The sequence below is a fragment of the Larimichthys crocea genome, chromosome XIV (genome assembly GCF_000972845.2).
Source record: "Larimichthys crocea isolate SSNF chromosome XIV, L_crocea_2.0, whole genome shotgun sequence".
In the NCBI taxonomy this organism is placed as follows: Eukaryota; Metazoa; Chordata; class Actinopteri; family Sciaenidae; genus Larimichthys; species Larimichthys crocea.
In genome coordinates this window covers 12345777-12366508 of record NC_040024.1, presented here as the reverse complement: position 1 = coordinate 12366508, position 20732 = coordinate 12345777, and the positions used below count along the sequence as shown (strand labels likewise).

Genomic DNA, 20732 nt, shown 5'->3' with positions numbered 1-20732 from the left:
TATTCATGGTTACTGGTTTTTGGATCCCACTTGTTTTCGACCCTGCCTTTGCCCTTTTGGATTGTTTGCCTGATTTTCTGATTGGATCCCATGTAGCAAACTTTTGCCTGAAATTAAAGACTGTTTACCTCTGGTACGTGTGTCCCAAGTTCTGCAATTGAGTCCTGTGTCCATGCTGTGTAACATTGTGTTGGGTTTGTCAATCAAATATTTTACATTTATATTAGTCCACCATAAGACTCAGGACTCAAGAGCATAAGAAAAACTTATTACCCAAGCCTCACATCACTTTAAAGCCCACACACAGTATATGTATATAACCCGAACAAATTACGTTGATATGACAACTTCCGGTGTTTTCATAGTAGCATAAGTATTGACCCTGCTCGGCATTATTCTGTTTATTTGTCTTACAATCAAAAAAACAAAATTGATTTTTAATAAACACAGCATAAAGTGAAAAGAAAAAAAATATATTTCATTTTACATTGGATTATTTTATGTTTGTCCATTTCATGAAATCCAAAAATTCATTTAATTTTATTTCCAGGTTGTAAGACAACAAAGTAGGAAAAATGCCAACAGGGGTCAATACTTCTACAAGCCACTGTATCTTAGTCCTGTATGTTAATAATGTATGTTAGTTAGTCCTCTTCTTCTCTGCTGAACATAAAATGTTTTCTGAACAACCAGGAAGTAAAAACAAAACTATCAAAATAAAAAAAATAAGTTATCGTCTTCAATACGAACATGAGAACATTTGAAACATTATTTTTATTCTTAAATCATGAAAACAAACTACAGATCAAACTTTTTTCATTTATTTATGACTCATCGTCTGTGTTTGAAGATCTACTTAGCAACTGGCAGCTGATTGGATGAGGAGAGGGGCTGTCATCTTAAATGACCAATCAGGAGCGAGCTCTTCATTGGATTGTTTTACTTTAAACCATTTTAATCTGAAGCCATTCAAAAATCACCGAACAGTCCTGGTCCTGTTCCGGTCCTGGTACTGGTTCTGGTCTCAGTGATTGTCCTGGTACTGGTTCTCCTCCTGGTTGGTGAACACTCCGGCCTCCCAGAGCAGAGCACGCTGGTTTTTATGTCGAATTACACGAGTCGACTCAACAACCTGAAAACAGATGAACAGACAAGGTGAACTGAATGGTTACAGACTGGTTACAGACTTGTTACAAACTGGTTACAGACTGGTTAACTGACTTTTTACAGGCTGGTTAACTGACTGCTTACTGACTGGTTAACTGACTTTTTACAGGCTGGTTAACGGACTGTTTACAGACTGGTTAATTGCCTGGTTAATTGACTCGTTACAGACTGGTTAACTGACTGGTTACAGACTGGTTAACTGGCTGGTTACAGGCTGGTTAATTGACTGGTTACAGGCTGGTTAATTGACTGGTTACAGACTGGTTAAGTGACTGTTTACAGGCTGGTTAAGTGACTGGTTAACTGACTGGTTACAGACTGGTTAATTGACTCGTTACAGACTGGTCACAGACTGGTTACAGACTAGTTAACTGACTGGTTAACTGACTGTTTACAGGCTGGTTAAGTGACTGGTTAACTGACTGTTTACAGACTGGTTAATTGACTCGTTACAGACTGGTCACAGACTGGTTACAAACTAGTTAACTGACTGGTTAATGACTGGTTAACTGACTGTTAACAGACTGGTTACAGACTGGTTAACTGACTGTTTACAGACTGGTTAACTGACTCGTTACAGACTGGTCACAGACTGGTTACAAACTAGTTAACTGACTGGTTAACTGACTGTTAACAGACTGGTTACAGACTGGTTAACTGACTGTTTACAGACTGGTTAATTGACTCGTTACAGACTGGTCACAGACTGGTTACAGACTAGTTAACTGACTGATTACTGACTGGTTAACTGACAGACTGGTTAAATAACAAACTGGTTGCAGGCTGTACCTCATTGTTCACGGCATCGATTGGTTGGATTCCTGCATACTGAAAAAAAAAACAGGAAGTTGTAGCTAAAGTCTGATTTTTAAATAAAAAAATAATTCACAATTTTCCATCCAGCTCTTATTTTGGTAGTTTGTACACTTCCCGTCAGTTCTGATAAAGTTTTATTTAGCAACAGGAAATGGCACTAAATCTCCAAAATAAGACACAGGAAGTGTTGGTGACTCACAGCACTCTCCTCCAACCTGAGCTGGATTCGTCTCTCCTCAAAGTCCTGCAGCAGCGTCTCTGACAGACCTCGGAGACGGAGTGGGATGGACCGGACCGCCGCAGGGGAGGAGGAGGAGAGTGGAGGAGGTGAGGAGGAGAAAGGGGGAGGAGGTGAGGAGGAGGAGAAAAGAGGAGGAGGGGAGGAAGAGGAGTGGGGAGGAGGACCAGAGGAGGGGCGGCAGGAGGAGGTCCAGGGCTGAGCGGTGATAAGGGTGATAGAGGGTTGACGGATGAAGGGACGAGGAGACGAAGAGGAGACGCTGAGCAATTTATCTGAAACACAACATGAGTGACATCATAGATGACATCATACATGACAGTGGGCAGTCAGCAGGTCTGAAGCGTTGACCTCTGACCTCTGCTTTAAGACAGCCTGTAAACGTGACTGACTGGTTACTAATTCAGTCTGGACTTTGTTCCTCCTCTGACAAACTGCAGCGTCCACAGCGACTGACTCAGAGTCCATTAAAGACACGTCCTGTCTGTCAAACACAGACTGATCAAAGACACGTCCTGTCTGTCAAACACAGACTGATCAAAGACACGTCCTGTCTGTCAAACACAGACTGATCAAAGACACGTCCTGTCCTTTGTTTCACATCATTCATTCGACTGTGTCAGTTTTTATTGGTTCAAAGTTCAGTTTCTGTCTGATCTCTGGGTGTGATATGCTGAGATTCCTGTCAATCAAGCCTGAATATGTGCTTTTATTGTGAAAATCCTTAATCAATGTCGTCAATGCCATCTCGTTCACTTCATTACAGTCAGAGTGTGAACACAGCAGCACCTGGTGGACATTAGAGGAGCTGCAGCTTGGAGGCTGCTGATGATATCTGACCTCAAACCAAACATCCTGTCGAGATGTTTATATTCTAAAACAACTTTATTGATCCACCGAGGTGAGTTTTTCCAGAGCAGCTTCCAACTGACTCCAAATACAGAAACAACCTGAACTTACAAACTCCTCTTAAAGACAGCAGTGCTAGGAGAGGGCAATGTCCTGAACATCCTCTAGTTCTGTCACAGCACTTATTGCTGCACTAACATGTCCTAGTCGCACTATATCTTGATTGTTTTGGATGAAAGCGTCAGCTAAATGGCTAAATGTCACTACAGCACTTGTTTCTAACACCATCCATCGAGTCCTCAACTTTAAGTTCCTGGGTGTCCACATCTCAGATGACCTTGGTCTCTCTGTGGTATGGAAACTGCTCTATCTCTGACCAAACTGTTTACCCTCCTCCCCTCTGGGAGGCGCTACAGGTCCCTCCATTCCAGAAGCAGCAGGTTCAGGAAACTCAGGAAACTCTGCACTGATGTGACCTCCCACAACCTCATGGACTGTTTCTCCTCATACTGTCCTACTGTATATATGTGTATATAGCGTATTCATATAATAGTGTCTGTACTGTGTATAGTACAGTATTCATACCTAGCTGTCTATTCTGTGTATAATGTTAGCTATATTTAATCATTTGTATTCAAATCAAATCAATTTTTTTTTGTATAGCCCAAATTCACAAAACACATTTTGCCTCTGAGGGCTTTACACCCTCTGTCCTGAGACCCTCGCTTTGAGTGAGTATTCACAACTGTACTATTACTGTTCATACTGTAAATATACATATATTTATATATTTATGTAGAATACATTTTATACTAAAATAATATATCTCATCTTAATTTACCTGTACTGTATAATTACACCAATTATTTCTACCGCAATTGCTGCTGCTACACAAGCTGTAATATCTTAGTGTATTCATTTGAATCTGTCCATACTGTTAATACTGTATATATCTTTTTATATAATTCATATTTATATATCCTTATACATATGTACATACTCTACACTTTACCGCCTTTTTGCACTTCTGGTTAGATGCTAAATTGCATTCCGTTGTCTTAGAACTTGAACTTTGTGCAATGACCATAAAATTGAATCTAATCTAATCTCAAAATGTAACAAAGACACAATGACAGGAGCAACAAGTGAAGAGTCTATGAATGATTTGATAAATAAAAAATATTAAACACCAACAGAAAAAACCTGCAGACAACCTCACATTCAGATCAACAACGACAAGTCAGATGTTGGAGCTCAACCCAGTTACAAGGAGGAGAAGAAGGACAACGAGAAGCGGCAAACAGCCATACTTATTTTAAAACAACACTACCTGCCGAAATTAGTGTACTCCACCAGGAAGTACACAGAGTACTACATAGAAGAGTACTATAAGAGGGATCTGGTCTGAGTTCAACTCAGATCTCATGTAGAGATTAGTTGACTATTTACACCAACTGATTAGCTAACAAACATAACTAACACCATGATGAGGATGACGTACCTGTGGTTACAGGTGGGCAGAACTGTCTGATGGCCATCTTGCTTGCCTGGTCCACTAGAGGAGCTGGAGAGAAGAGCGGTCCATCAGTCTCCTCCCTGGATGCTCGCATCTCCCTCAGCTCCTGCTCCCGTCTCAAATTCTCCTCAATCTCTTTCTCAATGAAATCTGGAGCTCCTTGTCCTCTGGACTGCAGGCCAGTGGACTCTAGGTTCTCCCTCCAGGACTGAGGCATGGTTGAGGTCATTTCATGCAGAGGTTTCAGTGTTGGGGATGAGGGAGAGGAGGAGTGAGAAGATGAAGAAGACATTTGCTGTTGTTGGAAACGTCTTGTGTCCTGGACTGAGTCACTCACAGAGAAGGAAGATAGAGCTGAACCCATTTGACTGAGGTACCACTTGGTTTCTTCAGGGTGTCGATGAGGACAGCAAGGTGATAGTAAGACTTCCAGACTTCCAGACTCAGACTGAGGTCTTTCTTTTGTCCTCTTGTCCCCATCTTGTTGGTCAAACTCTTTTTTTATGTCCTCCAGTTTCTGTGGAGGATCTAGACTGTACCCTCCCTCCTGAGGCTCCTCCTTCCTCTGGTTGACTTTCTGGACCTCATGCTGGATAATAAAGCTTACTCGGTTCTTCTCTTTGGCTCTGATGGTCGAGGGCGGTGACAGTAAACGTTTGGTTTTGATCTCGACCATCTCTGCTTTGCTGTCACTCAGCTTCAGCCCCCGTGAGCGTCGTAGGTTCTCCTCACGTTCCTGAACTAACCGGATCTCCCTTTCAATCGGGGTCTCATAGTCGCTTGTGGACTTGGCATTCCTCTTTTGTTGACTGCTGTTATTGAACACACCTTCATCATTGGTGAAGCCACTGCACACTTCCACAGACAACTCTTCTAGGCCAGAGTCCAGTTCGTTCAACACACTGCTCTGCTGGCTGAGACTTTCATCAGTCCAATACACATTCACCTTCCTCTCTGGGTTGGTCTCATCTACTTCTGGTGGTTTAAACAGTGTTGTATCTTTGCTCATCTCCGTGTCGTGGTCCATCTCCACCTGCCGTGATAAGGATACATCAGGATCTGGCTGCAGAGACATATTCAGGCGTGTTTTCGAGGACCTCAGAGGGTTGAGGAGTGCCATCAGCCGGTCCTGCTCCATCTTTAGGAACTGTTGTCGGGCAGCACTGAAGTTGATCTGCTCCTTGTCGATGGTCCCTGGCTCAGCAGGATGGATGGGTTCTGTTCTGGAGCTGACTGGACTGTAGCTCAAACTGAAACCTTCTATCAGTTTGTTTGTAGCTCTGCTCAGATCCAGATTCTTCAGGCCACTCAGCTGATCTTTGAAGGACGGGTTCTTCTTCGGTGCTTGGCTCTGGATGATCTCCTTCCGAAGTTGCCTCTCCTCTTCCTCCTGGACCACTTTGATGTCGTTGTTCAGATCCACTTTGTATTGTGAGTCTCCATTGCTCTCTGAGAACAGACTCTCTGGCTTTCTGCTGCTGGTGTAGGTCTGTAGTTTGAATCCTTTCTCCTCCTTCAGGGTTGCTAGCTGAGTCTGCCGTTGGGACGAGACCATCCAGGCTTCATTCAGCTCGGCCTCAGGACTCATGGGATCCTCCACAAAGGAGTAGAAACCACTGTGAGAGCCCAGGCTGCTGCTGGGACTGCTGGGACTGCTGGGAAACCACTCATCGCTGGTGCTCCCTCCATCCTGTGACACTGAAACCTGCTGTGCCAGAACTACCACGTCCGTGGACCCGTCACTGTACTGTGAGGAGATGTCCACAGGGGAATGACTATGAGCCGCAGAGATGTCGAAGGTGAAGACCTCATCATCAGGGGTGTTGCTTTGGGCGGGGCTGGTGATGGTGCGCAGGTCTGAGGGTTGTAGCAGCGGGGACAGAGGCTTCAGCACCCACCTCCTCGGAGTGCTGCTCATGGCTGCAGGGGACACTGTAGGGCCAGCGAGGAGGCACTGAATAGTGTTTGATGTTTGTCAACTCCGAAGAGTTACAATGTCCTGAAACAAAAGTGGGAGGACGGTTACCATGGGAACAACAGAGAGAATGGTTCGGTTCATGGTTATGTCGGTGTTATGAACACACCTTCGAAATAAGTATTACCAAAGGTACAGTATTCCCCTCTGAGGCGTGTTTTGCAGTTTGAGTATAAATTGAAAATACTTAAGTATTTTACTACTAGTAGTGAAGTGTACTTTGAGGGCAGTACTTTGAGTGTACTTTGATGCATCAAAAACTTCAGTGTTGGTACTGCTGGATCTCCTTGCTGCATTCGACACAGGTGATCACAGCATGTTGCTTGGCAGACTGGAGAAGTGGGTTGGACTTTCTGGTACGGTGCTAAATTGGTTCAAATCTTACTTAGAAGATCATGACTTTGTCTCGTGAGGTAATTGTGAATCTGTGCAAACAAAGATGACACGTGGGGTCCCCCAAGGCTCCATTCTTGGGCCACTTTTGTTTAACATCTACATGCTCCCACTAGCCCAGATTATGGAGTATTATAACATCTCTTACCACCCGTATACTGATGACACACAACTCTATATTACAGTATCACCAAATGACTACGTCCCATTACAGTCACTGAGTGAGTGTATCCAACAAGTCAACCAGTGGATGGGCCAGAATTTTCTCCAGCTCAATGCAGAAAAGACAGAAGTGTCCACAGACCAAGCCAGAAATCTTAGTGTAGTTATGGACTCAGACCTGAATTTTAACAACCACATAAAGGCCATCACTAAATCATCCTATTATCATCTGAAAAACATTGCACGTATCAAAGGATTTTTGTCTAGACCAGACATGGAAAAACTTGTTCATGCATTTATTCTCAGTAGGTTAGATTATTGTAATGGTGTCTTTACAGGTCTCAGTAAAAAAACAATCAAGCAGCTGCAGCTCATCCAGAATGCTGCTGCCAGAGTCCTGACCAACAGCAAGAAAATGGACCATATCACACCTGTCCTTAAATCTCTGCACTGGCTCCCCATGTGTCAAAGGATAGAGTTTAAAATCCTGTTACTGGTCTACAAGTCACTGAATGGTCTTGGGCCTAAACACATGTCAGAGCTGCTTGTTAGGTATGAGGCACCCAGACCCCTCAGGTCATCTGGGACGATTTACTCAGTGTCCCCAGGGTCAGAACCAAGCAGGGTGAAGCTGCATTTAGCTTCTATGGTCCTCACCTGTGGAACAAGCTCCCTTAACAGAGGAGTGCACAAACTGTCAACTTGTTCACTTGTTCATCAGAGTTCACTGCAGCTTTCCCATAGTGCCTATTTTTACCACTTCACCTTCTGTATCTGCTGGCTTTAATGATTTTAAATCACATTCTAATGTTTTATTAATTTTAAGTTGGATGCTTCATCTGTTCTGTGTTTGTCTGAGTTTAAAGGGGACTGATTAGGTGGAATGGGAAGAACAGGTAAAAGAGGACCAGCTCGAGTCTTGGAGACTGAGCTGAGTGGGGTGAAGGACCTGTGACTTCATTTTTTACACCTGAGAAGACGGGCAAACAAGAAACATCTGTCTGCTTGATTTTAAATTGTTTTTAATTGATTCTCTTTTAACGTATGTCCTTGCCTCTATAAAGCACTATGATTTGCCTTGTGTAAGAATGGTGCTACACAAATTAACTTCCCTTGCCTTGAGTGTACTTTGAGTGTACTTTGAGTGTACTTTGAGTGTACTTTGAGGGCAGTATTTTAAGTGTACTTTGAGTGTACTTTGAGGGCAGTACTTTAAGTGTACATTAAGTGTACTTTGAGTGTACTTTGAGCGCAGTACTTTGAGTGTACTTTGAGGGCAGTACTTTGAGTGTACTTTGAGGGCAGTACTTTAAGTGTACTTTGAGTGTACTTTAAGTGTACTTTGAGTGTACTTTGAGGGCAGTACTTTACGTGTACTTTGAGTGTACTTTGAGGACAGTACTTTACATGTACTTTGAGTGTACTTTGAGGGCAATACGTTACGTGTACTTTGAGTGTACTTTGAGGGCAGTACTTTAAATGTACTTTGAGTGTACTTTGAGTGTACTTTGAGTGTACTTTGAGGGTAGTACTTTAAATGTACTTTGAGTGTACTTTGAGGGTAGTACTTTAAATGTACTTTGAGGGGGAAATGTCCTCACCAGGAAATAAGATGTGAGGAATGTCAGTAAACTTTATCAGAGTTGATTGATCAGCGATAACACGCCTTAAAGCGCTGCTGTAAAACTAGCACAGGACACGCTACCATGGCAACTGCTGTGTTATGACACAGGTGAGTGTGTCGTATATTCGAGTTGCAGAACTGAAGAACGTTTATCGATTAATGATTCATCAACAGGTCTGTTTGTCTTCTCTGAAATCATCTTTGTGTCAGTGTATCTTTGGACTACCTCGTTTTAGACATTGAAAATATTCTGCAAACATTACCTGCTGAATACTCTGTATAACAAACTGTTCAGCTGTTTTCATTTTAGAACATATTGTATATTTATATTGTTTGTTTTCTTATATTTTTACTTAATGTTTGTACCAAGGCAATAAACCTGATTTTGTTTCTGATCTAATACATGATATACACAATAGATACAGCATGTATGATATGCATGACATGACACCCCAAACTGCTCCTGAAGGCTGAACCATCGGTGTGTGAATGTGTGTGAATGAGATATGTAGTGTATAAGTACAGTCCATTTACCATATATGCAGTATATGATATATATAATATATATTTAAACTGTGTCTATCAGTGTTGCTAATTTTGTACTGTATATATACTGTATATATACAAATGACTCACAAAGAGCTCAGCTCTGTGTGTCTGTGTGTCAGTGATAAGCCCCGCCCACCAACCGCTGCTGTCAGCTGATAACAGACAGACAGGCCGTCAACAGGCAGACAGACACATCTGAACATGTGACTCCATGATGTTTCTTGTGTGAATCATCAATAAATTGTTTGATTTTAATGTTTTAAGCAACATCAACCTCCATGTCTGTGAAGTGAAGCTAAAAACTGCAGTTCCTCTAACGTCCACCTGAGGCTGGCTCCAGAAGTGAGTCAGTCTCCATAAGTCCCCATGTCCAAATGTCCAACTTCACAGCAGAAATAAACATGTTTACAGCCTGGTACAAAAAACAGTTTTGGTCTCTGTAGCTAATTTCCCCGTTCATGACAACTGTACTGAGGGTGAATTTATATACAACTCACCTGTTCACATTATATTAAGGCTTAAAGTTATGCAGGATTAAGAGCGTGGACGCTTTGACTGACAGGTGGATGTCCTCATGGAGACTACGTCCAGGATTTAGACAGTCTGTGGTTTGATGGTCTGTGGTTTGATGGTCTGTGGTTTGACGGTCTGTGGTTGTTTGTAATGGACTCTGTCCTGTAGTTGGCGCTCAGGGCAGTATTAGTATTTTTGTTTTTCACAATCAAACGTTACTGTAATGTTGTATGAGCACATGATTCGTGTGTTATGGGGACACATGAATCATTATAGATGTGACTAATAATGAATTATAACTTTTAAGTGTCGAGTGACGAGTTATAAAGTAGAGGCTGACTGACGGATAACACATTATGATGACTTCTACTCACACACACTTCACAAATCAGCTGTCGTAAGAACTCATAGTGTGCTCTTACAGTCCATGCAGTGATGGTTTACTAGTCACATCTATAATGTTTCATGAACATTGATATTACGTTATATCAGTTCTGTGTTTATTAGTCATATCAGTCATTATAAACCGTCATTAACAATCCGATGATCAATAAAACGGTTCATTCATATTTAATTTAATCTGTGGAGGTGATTGAACTGTTTAAGTTACTTTTATTAAATCTAATTATGTCAGTTCTATCTTTAGACTTCAAAGTTTAAAATTAGACTGATACATTTTAAACTGTATAATTAAAGAGTTTGTATATAAAGTGTGTAATTAAAGAGATTATATGAAAAGTTTATAATTAAAGAGTTTGTATATAAAGTTTATAATTAAAGAGTTTGTATATAAAGTTTATAATTAAAGAGTTTGTATATAAAGTTTATAAATAAAGAGTTTGTATATAAAGTTTATAAATAAAGAGTTTGTATATAAAGTTTATAAATAAAGAGTTTCGTCTTACCTCAGTTTGTCGGCAGAAACTGAAAAATAAACTGAAGAGACTGAAGTTCAACTTCTCTTGTCCAATCACAGGCTCCGCCCACACACACACACACACACACACACACACACACACACACACACACACACACACACACACAGACCTTTGAACTAAGACTGAAGCAGCTTTTCTAAGAGAAATTTCTTTGTGATAAAAACACAAACACATAAACAAACAATGATCAGGATCACCTTGTCACGTCGTCACATAGAGAATCTGTCTTGGTGTTTGATAAGGGTCTGGATCAGAAACACATGCTGGACTGAGCCGGACCAGAACCGTGATGTGAGCTCTGTGTGAGTGTCTGTCTGCTGCCCCCTGCTGCTCAAACACATCCACAGTGTCTGATCTGTGACCTCACTTCCTGTGTGAGCTCAGGTTGATGGTCTGGTTGATTTAATAACAACAATAATAATGATAATAATAAATCAGCTGTTGTCTCACCTGTTGTTTTACCTGTTGTGTCAGATCCTCATGGATGTCCAGTGACAGTCATGATGAAGTTTTTACAGATTTAAGGTAAAAATATTTCATATTTCACAAAATAAAATATTTTTCTTCATTGTTACAGAAATATTATGAAAATATTATTGTAAATACTTTGACTGAATATTAATAACAGACTGAACCAAGTAAGTCTCTGTGTGTGTGTGTGTGTGTGTGTGTGTGTGTGTGTGTGTGTTGCTGAGCAGTAGTATTTGTCAAGAATCCTGCTGACCAACAGAAACATACACAATGACTGACCACACACACACACACACACACACACACACACACACACACAGTGTGTCAGTATTTGATCACATGACCTCTGTGTGTGTTTCCCATCGACAGGTTACCATGACGACAGGAGGTGACTTCTGGACATCCCAGACTCTAACAGAGCGGTATGTCAGCTTTTTAACTCAAATTATTTTAAACAAGAGAATCAAAAAAAGAGCTCGACACACTAATCTATAATCTATAAACATCAATAATCTATAAACATCTATAAACATCACAGTTCACAGTGTGACTGCTCTGCTCTGTGTGACAAACATGGAGGAACTTCTTTCAGGACACGTCGAGCTCCGTGATGAGCTTCCTGTGGGACGGCCTAAAGGTCGACACAGACAGGAAGTGATGTCACTTCTCTGGAGTGAAGCACCTGTACCTGATGAAAGACTGGAACAACAAAGACAGCTGACCATCAGTGAGGTGGATCTACCTCCGTCTGTCAGAAACATTTTCTTTAACTGTGTCAGCTTCAGTCCTCAGAAGTCCAGTTTGATGAACCTGAACACCTGAGACACTGACCTCTGACCTGCAGATGCTCAGCTGATGGTTTAACCTGAACTTCCTGCACATGTCTGGCATAAGCCGCCATCAACAATGTGTCAAGAACTGTTACAGGGTCCGTCTCCATGGAAACCTCGCAACCTCGACGTGAACAGGCGAGCATTCAGTCCATCACCTCCTGAAACCAGTCGCAGGTTTAGTGAATCGAGATGCTTTATTAATAAATCTTTAAATCGCAGTCTTCTTCAGTCAATGGCTCCTCGGAGGAAAAACCAAGATCAGCTGATCTTTCTTCTCATTGTCAGCCATCTTTACCGTGTGGTCACTGTGGCAACCGTCTGTCAGTCGACCAGCTGAGATCTATTGATGGAAGACGTGAAGCTGTTTAACGTGATGCAAGTGATCAGCTGTTTGAAACAGACCCGAACCGCTAAGTCATGTCAACATGGTCAGTAAGTAAACGATGAGCTTGTCCGTCCGTTGATGGTTGTGATGATTCGTGTTCTTCAAAACTTCACTGATCATCATCACCGGAACATTTTAAATGTTTAAACCTGAATTTGTTCTGCGGCGGGACATGATTTATAAATGTTGACTTTGCAACTTTTAATTAAATTCAATTAAATGACAATTATTAATTTGAAGATTATCTGGTTAATTATGTTTTAATTATTATTAATTAAGATTATTGTTTATTTAATTTTTATTTAATTTAGATTATTTGGTAAATTTTTTTTTTTTTATATGTTTTAAGTTTTGATAAAATAATTTATTATTGATGAACAAAAGTTTGATCGTGTGATTTTGTTTCATTGATGTTCGATTTGACCATCAGACATTTTAAATCATGTTGATGGTTTGTACCTCCGGAGGTGGGGAATGCTGACGGGGAGCCGGTGCCGTGCCAGAACTGGAGCTGGCAAGCGGAAACATAACCGGGCTCAGCAGCTTCTACGGACATGATGGCAGAGGAGAAGAGAGTGAAGAGGACGCTGACGGAGGAAGCTAAGAAGAGAAAAGGAGAGAGTGAGCGAGCAAGAAGCCGCCGGACAAGAGTAAATGTGAACATCATAGGATTGTAATCGGAACAAATACTTGAGTACAACTGTCCATATTTACCCCAGTGAGATTACACTCGCCGATCAAACGTTCAGTAACGCCGTTCAAACGTTCAGTAACGCCGATCAAACGTACAGTAACGCTGATCAAACGTTCTGTAATGGCGATCAAATGTTCTGTAACGTCGATCAAACGTTCAGTAATGCCGATCAAATGTTCTGTAACGCCGATCAAACGTTCAGTAACGCCGATCAAACGTTCAGTAACGCTGATCAAACGTTCTGTAACGCCGATCAAATGTTCTGTAACGTCGACCAAACGTTCAGTAATGCCGATCAAACGTTCAGTAATGCCGATCAAATGTTCTGTAACGCCGATCAAACGTTCTGTAACGTCGATCAAACGTTCTGTAACGCCGATCAAACGTTCAGTAACGCCGATCAAACGTTCTGTAACGTCGATCAAATGTTCTGTAACGTCGATCAAACGTTCAGTAACGCCAATCAAACGTTCAGTAACGCTGATGAAACGTTCTGTAACGCTGATCAAACGTTCAGTAACGCCGATCAAACGTTCAGTAACGCTGATGAAACGTTCTGTAGAGCTGATGAAACGTTCAGTAACACTGATCAAACGTTCTGTAACACTGATCAAACGTTCTGTAACACTGATCAAACGTTCTGTAACACTGATCAAGCGTTCTGTAACGCTGATCAAACGTTCTGTAACGCTGATCAAACGTTCTGTAACACTGATCAAGCGTTCTGTAACGCTGATCAAACGTTCTGTAACGCTGATCAAACGTTCAGTAACGCTGATGAAACGTTCTGTAGAGCTGATCAAACGTTCAGTAACACTGATCAAACGTTCTGTAACACTGATCAAACGTTCTGTAGAGCTGATCAAGCGTTCTGTAACGCTGATCAAACGTTCTGTAACACTGATCAAACGTTCTGTAACACTGACCAAACGTTCTGTAACGCTGACCAAACGTTCTGTAACGCTGAGCTGATGCTAGTAACAGAACCTAAAGGGGTGGAGTCTAGTCCAGCTGGCAGCTGTGTGTTTGGTGCTTCGTGGACTGAATGGTGTGTTTGAGTGCAGCGACGTCTGTGATGTCACAAAAATACAAAATGAGTTTGTTGAGCTGAGTCGACCCGTTGGGTCACTTTTATTTAAAAAAAGACTTCGGCAGACAGATGATGGAGAGAAACCAAGTACAAGAGAGCTAATGCTACCATGGCTAATGCTGAGGCTAACGCGATAAGGCGTCTCAGATGAAACGCGGGAGTGGAGAGGAGTACAAAAGTAAAAAGGTTCAAGGAAATAGAAAAAAGTAAAGAAGAAGGAAATGATGTCATGTTGTTAGAGGCGGGGTTTAGGGCAGTGGGTGGAGTTTAGTTCCTGTAGTTTTGTCCTCCTTCATATTTCAGATTATGAGATTATATGTGACAGCAGCGCCCCCTTCAGGATCACATGATGCTGCAGCACTTACACGGCTGCTTCTCCTTCTTTATCTCCACCGCTCCTCCCTTCACCTCCTCCACCTCTCCTGCTGTCTCTCCATTACTCGCCACTGCCGTGGCCTGTGGTTTGGAGGACGGAGGTTTGGAGGACGGAGGTTTGGAGGATCGAGGTTGGGTGGTTGCGACGGGTGGAGTCAGAGCTGGTGTCAGAGCACCGCTTGTCTCCTCCCTCCCGTCACCTGGTGATGTTTTCCCGTCGGTATCATCGATGAGAACGAGCTCTGCCTTAACCGTCCCCTGCAGGCCGAGCACCCTTTTGGTCTCGTCTTCGTCCTCCACGCTCTGGTATCCCATGAACACCATGGTGACGGGGTTCTCGGCGCTGGCCTCCGCCATGCTTGGCTCACCTTCCGGCTTGGCCTCCAGCCCGGTGATCTCCAAGGCGACCGGCAGCAGCTCCGGCAGTGGTGGCTGCTCGGGACATGCCTCCTCCTGGACCTCTGCTGTCGGCAGAGAGGTCACCGTGGTGACAGTCTGTGACATCATCGAGGCCTCGTCAGCTTTGTGGATGAGCTCCTCGACCTCGGAGAAGCTGAGCAGCTGGACGCCGTCTTCACCGTTCATCTCATGGACCACTACGAGACAGACAGAGACAGAACCTGGGTCAGGACCGGAGTCTGGGTCAGGACCAGAGTCTCGATCAGGACACACCTCCTGACCAATAGAAACAGACTATTCTGCTGTACTGTGTGACGTCTTCCCCCTTAGGACGTCTACATTGTTCCAGCAGGAAACGTGTCATAGAACGAGCGGCATGACATCACCTTTCCTCTCGTCCTCGTAAACTTTAACCCCTTGGTGAGAGAGGTCAACGGGAAGTGTGGTGTTAGTGGACAGAACCCGGGTCTCCCCCGTCACTCGGTCCCGCTCAACCTTAATCTCCACCGAGTACATCGCTGATGACCGGAGGGGCCACAGGGTGAACAAGACAAACACACAGACAGGAAGTTATCAGAGACAGACAGGAAGTTATCAGAGACAGACAGGAAGTTATCAGAGACAGACAGGAAGTTATCAGAGACAGACAGGAAGTTATTAGAGACAGACAGGAAGTTAGTTTACAGGGACTTTAGCTTGTTAGCTCGTTAGCTCGTCTTCGTGCTGGTTCAGTGAGTGTGAGTTAGCCTGTTAGCCTGTTAGCTGGAGTTTCTGTCTCTGTCGTCCAGCAGGTTCTCGTGGATCGTGGCTGCTGCTGTGGTCCTGCATGACGTCCACTACACATATTACTACTGTCATTATTGCTGCCATATCTCCATCACAGTTTATAGTTAGTTGATGATTTGCTGCTGCTGAGCACTGTAAACTCCTACAGCACCTGAACATGTCGTCATGCTCTCAGTTTACACCAGTGACATCATCGCTGACATCATCGCTGACATCATCGCTGACACGTGAAGGAAACAGGAAGTGATCTCAGACACGTGTCTGTCACGTAGGCAGCCATGTTGGCTTGTGATGACGAACTGAACCAGCCAATCAGAGCGGGTTTTGTTGGGGTCCGGTCTGCTCTGCGGCGCTGGGACTCACCTCGCTTCATCTCGTCCACGGGCTCTCTCGGTTTGTTCATCCGAGGACTTTTGTGAACTTTGACCTCTGCAAAGGCTCATGGGAAAGAAAGGAGGCGGGCACAGAGACAGAGAGTGATGACTCTGAAGCTCTGAGTGTGATGTCATCAATGTAATCTGATTACTGTTATCTGACTCTTAATATCAGATTACAGAACAGAGACTCACCTTGGACCAGCTGACCTGAAGCAGCTTGCTCTGGCTGACAGCTGCTGTGACCTTTGACCTCTACAGCTGATGAGACAGATGAGAGGAGACAGGTGAGACAGGGACAGGTGAGAGGAGACAGGTGAGAGGAGACAGGTGAGAGGAGACAGGTGAAGACAGAGACAGGTGAGACAGAGACAGGTGAGGCAGAGACAGGTGAGGCAGAGACAGGTCAAGACAGGGATGGGTGAGAGGAGACAGGTGAGAGGAGACAGGTGAAGACAGAGACAGGTGAGACAGAGACAGGTGAAGACAGACAGGTGAGACAGAGACAGGTGAGGCAGAGACAGGTGAAGACAGAGACAGGTGAGACAGAGACAGGTTGATTACAGAGATAAGTGAAGACAGAGACAGGTGAGACAGAGACAGGTCAAGACAGGGACGGGTGAGAGGAGACAGGTGAGAGGAGACAGGTGAAGACAGAGACAGGTGAGACAGAGACAGGTGAGGCAGAGACAGGTCAAGACAGGGACAGGTGAGAGGAGACAGGTGAGAGGAGACAGGTGAAGACAGAGACAGGTGAGGGAGAGACAGGTGAAGACAGAGACAGGTGAGACAGAGACAGGTGAGGCAGAGACAGGTGAAGACAGAGACAGGTGAGGCAGAGATGGGTGAGACAGAGACAGGTGAAGACAGAGACAGGTGAGACAGAGACAGGTGAGGCAGAGACAGGTGAAGACAGAGACAGGTGAGGCAGAGACAGGTGAGGCAGAGACAGGTCAAGACAGAGACAGGTGAGGCAGAGACAGGTGAGGCAGAGACAGGTGAGACAGAGACAGGTTGATTACAGAGATAAGTGAAGACAGAGACAGGTGAGACAGAGACAGGTGAGGCAGAGACAGGTGAAGGCAGAGACAGGTGAGGCAGAGACAGGTGAAGACAGAGACAGGTGAGACAGAGACAGGTGAGGCAGAGACAGGTCAAGACAGAGACAGGTGAGGCAGAGACAGGTGAGGCAGAGACAGGTCAAGACAGAGACAGGTGAGGCAGAGACAGGTGAGGCAGAGATGGGTGAGACAGAGACAGGTTGATTACAGAGATAAGTGAAGATAGAGACAGGTGAGACAGAGACAGGTGAGGCAGAGACAGGTCAAGACAGAGACAGGTGAGGCAGAGACAGGTGAGGCAGAGACAGGTCAAGACAGAGACAGGTGAGGCAGAGACAGGTGAGGCAGAGACGGGTGAGACAGAGACAGGTTGATTACAGAGATAAGTGAAGACAGAGACAGGTGAGACAGAGACAGGTGAGGCAGAGACAGGTGAAGACAGAGACAGGTGAGGCAGAGACAGGTGAGGCAGAGACAGGTCAAGACAGAGACAGGTGAGGCAGAGACAGGTGAGGCAGAGATGGGTGAGACAGAGACAGGTTGATTACAGACAAGTGAAGACAGAGACAGGTGAGACAGAGACAGGTGAGGCAGAGACAGGTGAAGGCAGAGACAGGTGAGGCAGAGACAGGTGAAGACAGAGACAGGTGAGACAGAGACAGGTGAGGCAGAGACAGGTCAAGACAGAGACAGGTGAGGCAGAGACAGGTGAGGCAGAGACAGGTCAAGACAGAGACAGGTGAGGCAGAGACAGGTGAGGCAGAGATGGGTGAGACAGAGACAGGTTGATTACAGAGATAAGTGAAGACAGAGACAGGTGAGAGGAGACAGGTTGATTACAGAGACGGGTAATGACAGAGACAGGTGAGATAGAGACGGGTGAGACAGAGACAGGTGATGACAGAGACAGGTGAGGCAGAGATGGGTGAGACAGAGACAGGTGAGGCAGAGACGGGTGAGACAGAGACAGGTGAGGCAGAGATAGGTGAGACAGAGACAGGTGAGGCAGAGATGGGTGAGACAGAGACAGGTTGATTACAGAGATAAGTGAAGACAGAGACAGGTGAGAGGAGACAGGTTGATTACAGAGACGGGTAATGACAGAGACAGGTGAGATAGAGACGGGTGAGACAGAGACAGGTGATGACAGAGACAGGTGAGGCAGAGATGGGTGAGACAGAGACAGGTGAGGCAGAGACGGGTGAGACAGAGACAGGTGAGGCAGAGATAGGTGAGACAGAGACAGGTGAGGCAGAGATGGGTGAGACAGAGACAGGTTGATTACAGAGATAAGTGAAGACAGAGACAGGTGAGAGGAGACAGGTGAAACAGAGACGGGTAATGACAGAGACAGGTGAGATAGAGACGGGTGAGACAGAGACAGGTGAGATAGAGACGGGTGAGACAGAGACAGGTGATGACAGAGACAATTGATGACAGAGACAGGTGAGGACAAGGGGGAGGAACTCACCTTTAACGGCTCCTGATGACACCTGCAGGCACATACAGGAAGTTCAATTTCACAATAAAACTCAAAAATAATATAAAATCTTGAGAGCGACACCTGCAGGCTGCAGAAAGTATTCCATAATCTGATCAAGACTGTAATCTGATTACTGTAACCTGACACAGATACTCACAGTAGTCTGGGTTATGGTCTGACAAACGCCTCCAGTTTCCAAACTGAGCAGCTCATCCTCCAACCTGTAACACAGAAAGAGATTAAACCAGATTAAACCATGTCAGACCAGATCAGACCAGATTAAATCAGATCAGAGCAGATTAAACCAGATCAGATCCAAATAAATCTGATTAAACCAGACCAGATTAGACCAGATTAAACCAGATTAATCCAGACCAAATTTAACCAGATCAGACCAGAATAAATCAAATTAAACCACACCAGATTAAACCAGTCCAGAACAGATTAAACCAGATCAGATCTGACCAGATTAAACCAGATCAGACCAGAATAAATCAGATTAAACCAGATTAAAACAGATCAGACCTGTTGATGGTCTCCTCCAGGCTCCGGGTCTTGGCCTCATCCTGGTCCAGTTGTCTCTTCACCTCGTCCTGTTCTGGTCCGGCTCCGTCCAGCAGCCAGCGCTCCCTCAGGGCCTTTGACTGAGCAGACAGGAAACAGAATTATGATGTCGTCTGCTCACATGTAAACCATCACTTCCTGCTCCTGTCCATCATAAACCACCTGCTGAAAACCACACTGTAAGAAATGATGCTCAGGGTCCAGCTCTGGATCCACACTGTAAAAAATGAAACTAGATGTCTGGAGAATAGTCCACGTCACAGCTAACAGACACTGAGTCTGTCATCAGGTTTAAACTGTTAATATAATTATTGTTTGTATGTGCTTCAGTATAAACACGTGATCCTCAGAGGAACCTGTGTGGTTTAATCAGTCAATCAATTAATGAGTTAATAATGAGTTGATAACAGATGATAATGTGGCTGTAAACAGTTTGTTAATAAACTTCTTTATCGTCTATCACATGATCATAAACTGACTGTCATAAAAACATTGATGATTTATTGTTGAACAGTCCTCACAGTGCAGACAGCCTAGAAACATGTAGCCCCTCCCCTTTACACCTGCACCATCAGGTCAGTCAGCTGTTGTTGATCCAGGCCAGATGTTGTGGCTCTGAACTCTCCAGGCTGTCTGTCTGTCTGTCTGTCTGTCTGTCTGTCTGTGTCTGTCTGTGTCTGTGTCTGTCTGTGTCTGTCTGTGTCTGTCTGTGTCTCTGTCTCTGTCTGTCTGTCTGTGTCTCTCTCTCTCTGTCTGTCTGTCTGTGTCTGTCTGTGTCTCTCTCTGTCTGTCTGTCTGTCTGTCTGTGTCTGTCTGTCTGTCTGTGTCTCTGTCTCTGTCTCACCTTCAGGTGCTGCAGAGCTCGCCTGTCGTCCTCCAGCTGACGCTTCTTGTTTTCAATCTCAGCCTGCCACTTCCTTTTCTCCTGAGGCATGATGGGAAACAGAGTCACATGTTAACAGGCACTTGAAGTCCTTTCACTTTAAACTGACGCAGCACAGACTGTCGCTCAGTCGGTGCAGCGTCCGCCGTGTTCAGAGGCTCCTGGTTTTCCATTTGATTAGATCAGAAACTTTCCCTCCAATACCATTTCTGTGTAACTGATAGAAAAGACCATTGTGCCAAATCAAATCAAAAGCTTTCCTGAAATTAAAAAAGCAAGCATATATTTTCCCTTTATTTTTTTGGTGTATATGTTTTTGAATTAGAGTATGGAGAGTAAATATGTGATCTGTCGTTCTATGTTTGGGTATAAAGCCAATTTGTGATTTACTTAATACATTGCTGTCAGTGAGGTAGGACAGTATTCTTGAATTTAGTATGCTACAAAATAGTTTCCCTAAATTAGAATTTACACAAATGCCACGATTGTTATTAGGATTTAGATTGTCTCCACTTTTAAAGATTGGAATGTACCCTACAGTTTGGAACAAAGGATTGATCACTCCTCTTTTTAACACTAAGGTAAATCATTTTA

The 20732-nt window shown here is 44.0% G+C and overlaps 2 protein-coding genes across 10 annotated transcripts; both read right to left on the bottom strand.

The window, feature by feature from the left end:
* Positions 1-653: 653 nt before the first annotated feature.
* On the bottom strand, positions 654-11051 carry misp (mitotic spindle positioning). Of its 4 annotated transcripts, none has more exons than XM_019276992.2 (5): positions 10708-10843; positions 4572-6585; positions 2199-2496; positions 1957-1995; positions 654-1132 (listed from the first exon to the last, which is right to left on the bottom strand). In XM_019276992.2, exons 2-4 carry the CDS (start codon positions 6502-6504, stop codon positions 1965-1967), a joined length of 2262 nt encoding a protein of 753 aa, XP_019132537.2. In that variant the 5' UTR covers positions 6505-6585; positions 10708-10843; the 3' UTR covers positions 654-1132; positions 1957-1964. The 4 variants fall into 4 exon arrangements, with proteins under 4 accessions (XP_019132537.2, XP_019132536.2, XP_019132534.2 ...); XM_019276989.2 differs by lacking the exon at positions 10708-10843 and adding an exon at positions 10938-11051 and having other exon boundaries at positions 738-1132; positions 2183-2496; XM_019276988.2 differs by having other exon boundaries at positions 738-1132; positions 2183-2496.
* A 3174-nt stretch (positions 11052-14225) lies between these two features.
* palm1a (paralemmin 1a) lies at positions 14226-20368 on the bottom strand. Of its 6 annotated transcripts, none has more exons than XM_027288191.1 (8): positions 20100-20368; positions 19217-19335; positions 18849-18912; positions 18680-18701; positions 16343-16408; positions 16137-16211; positions 15374-15505; positions 14226-15184 (listed from the first exon to the last, which is right to left on the bottom strand). In XM_027288191.1, the coding sequence occupies exons 1-8, from the start codon at positions 20187-20189 to the stop codon at positions 14556-14558; spliced, it is 1197 nt and encodes a 398-aa protein (XP_027143992.1). In that variant the 5' UTR covers positions 20190-20368; the 3' UTR covers positions 14226-14555. The 6 variants fall into 6 exon arrangements, with proteins under 6 accessions (XP_027143992.1, XP_027143993.1, XP_027143995.1 ...); XM_027288192.1 differs by having other exon boundaries at positions 16137-16202; XM_027288194.1 differs by lacking the exon at positions 15374-15505.
* Positions 20369-20732: the final 364 nt, after the last annotated feature.

What these genes read in the sequence shown, in the direction of transcription:
- misp (XM_019276989.2), bottom strand. Translation starts at nt 6,504, where the DNA reads ATGAGCAGCACTCCGAGGAGGTGGGTGCTGAAGCCTCTGTCCCCGCTG. An exon ending in CTGCCCACCTGTAACCACAG is followed by an intron (nt 2,497 to 4,571) that starts GTACGTCATCCT and finishes GTTGTGTTTCAG; the next exon opens with ATAAATTGCTCAGCGTCTCC. An exon ending in TCGATGCCGTGAACAATGAG is followed by an intron (nt 1,133 to 1,956) that starts GTACAGCCTGCA and finishes ATCTGTTTTCAG; the next exon opens with GTTGTTGAGTCGACTCGTGT.
- palm1a (XM_027288191.1), bottom strand. Translation starts at nt 20,189, where the DNA reads ATGCCTCAGGAGAAAAGGAAGTGGCAGGCTGAGATTGAAAACAAGAAG. An exon ending in TTCAGGTCAGCTGGTCCAAG is followed by an intron (nt 16,212 to 16,342) that starts GTGAGTCTCTGT and finishes CTTTCCCATGAG; the next exon opens with CCTTTGCAGAGGTCAAAGTT. An exon ending in TTACGAGGACGAGAGGAAAG is followed by an intron (nt 15,185 to 15,373) that starts GTGATGTCATGC and finishes TCTGTCTCGTAG; the next exon opens with TGGTCCATGAGATGAACGGT.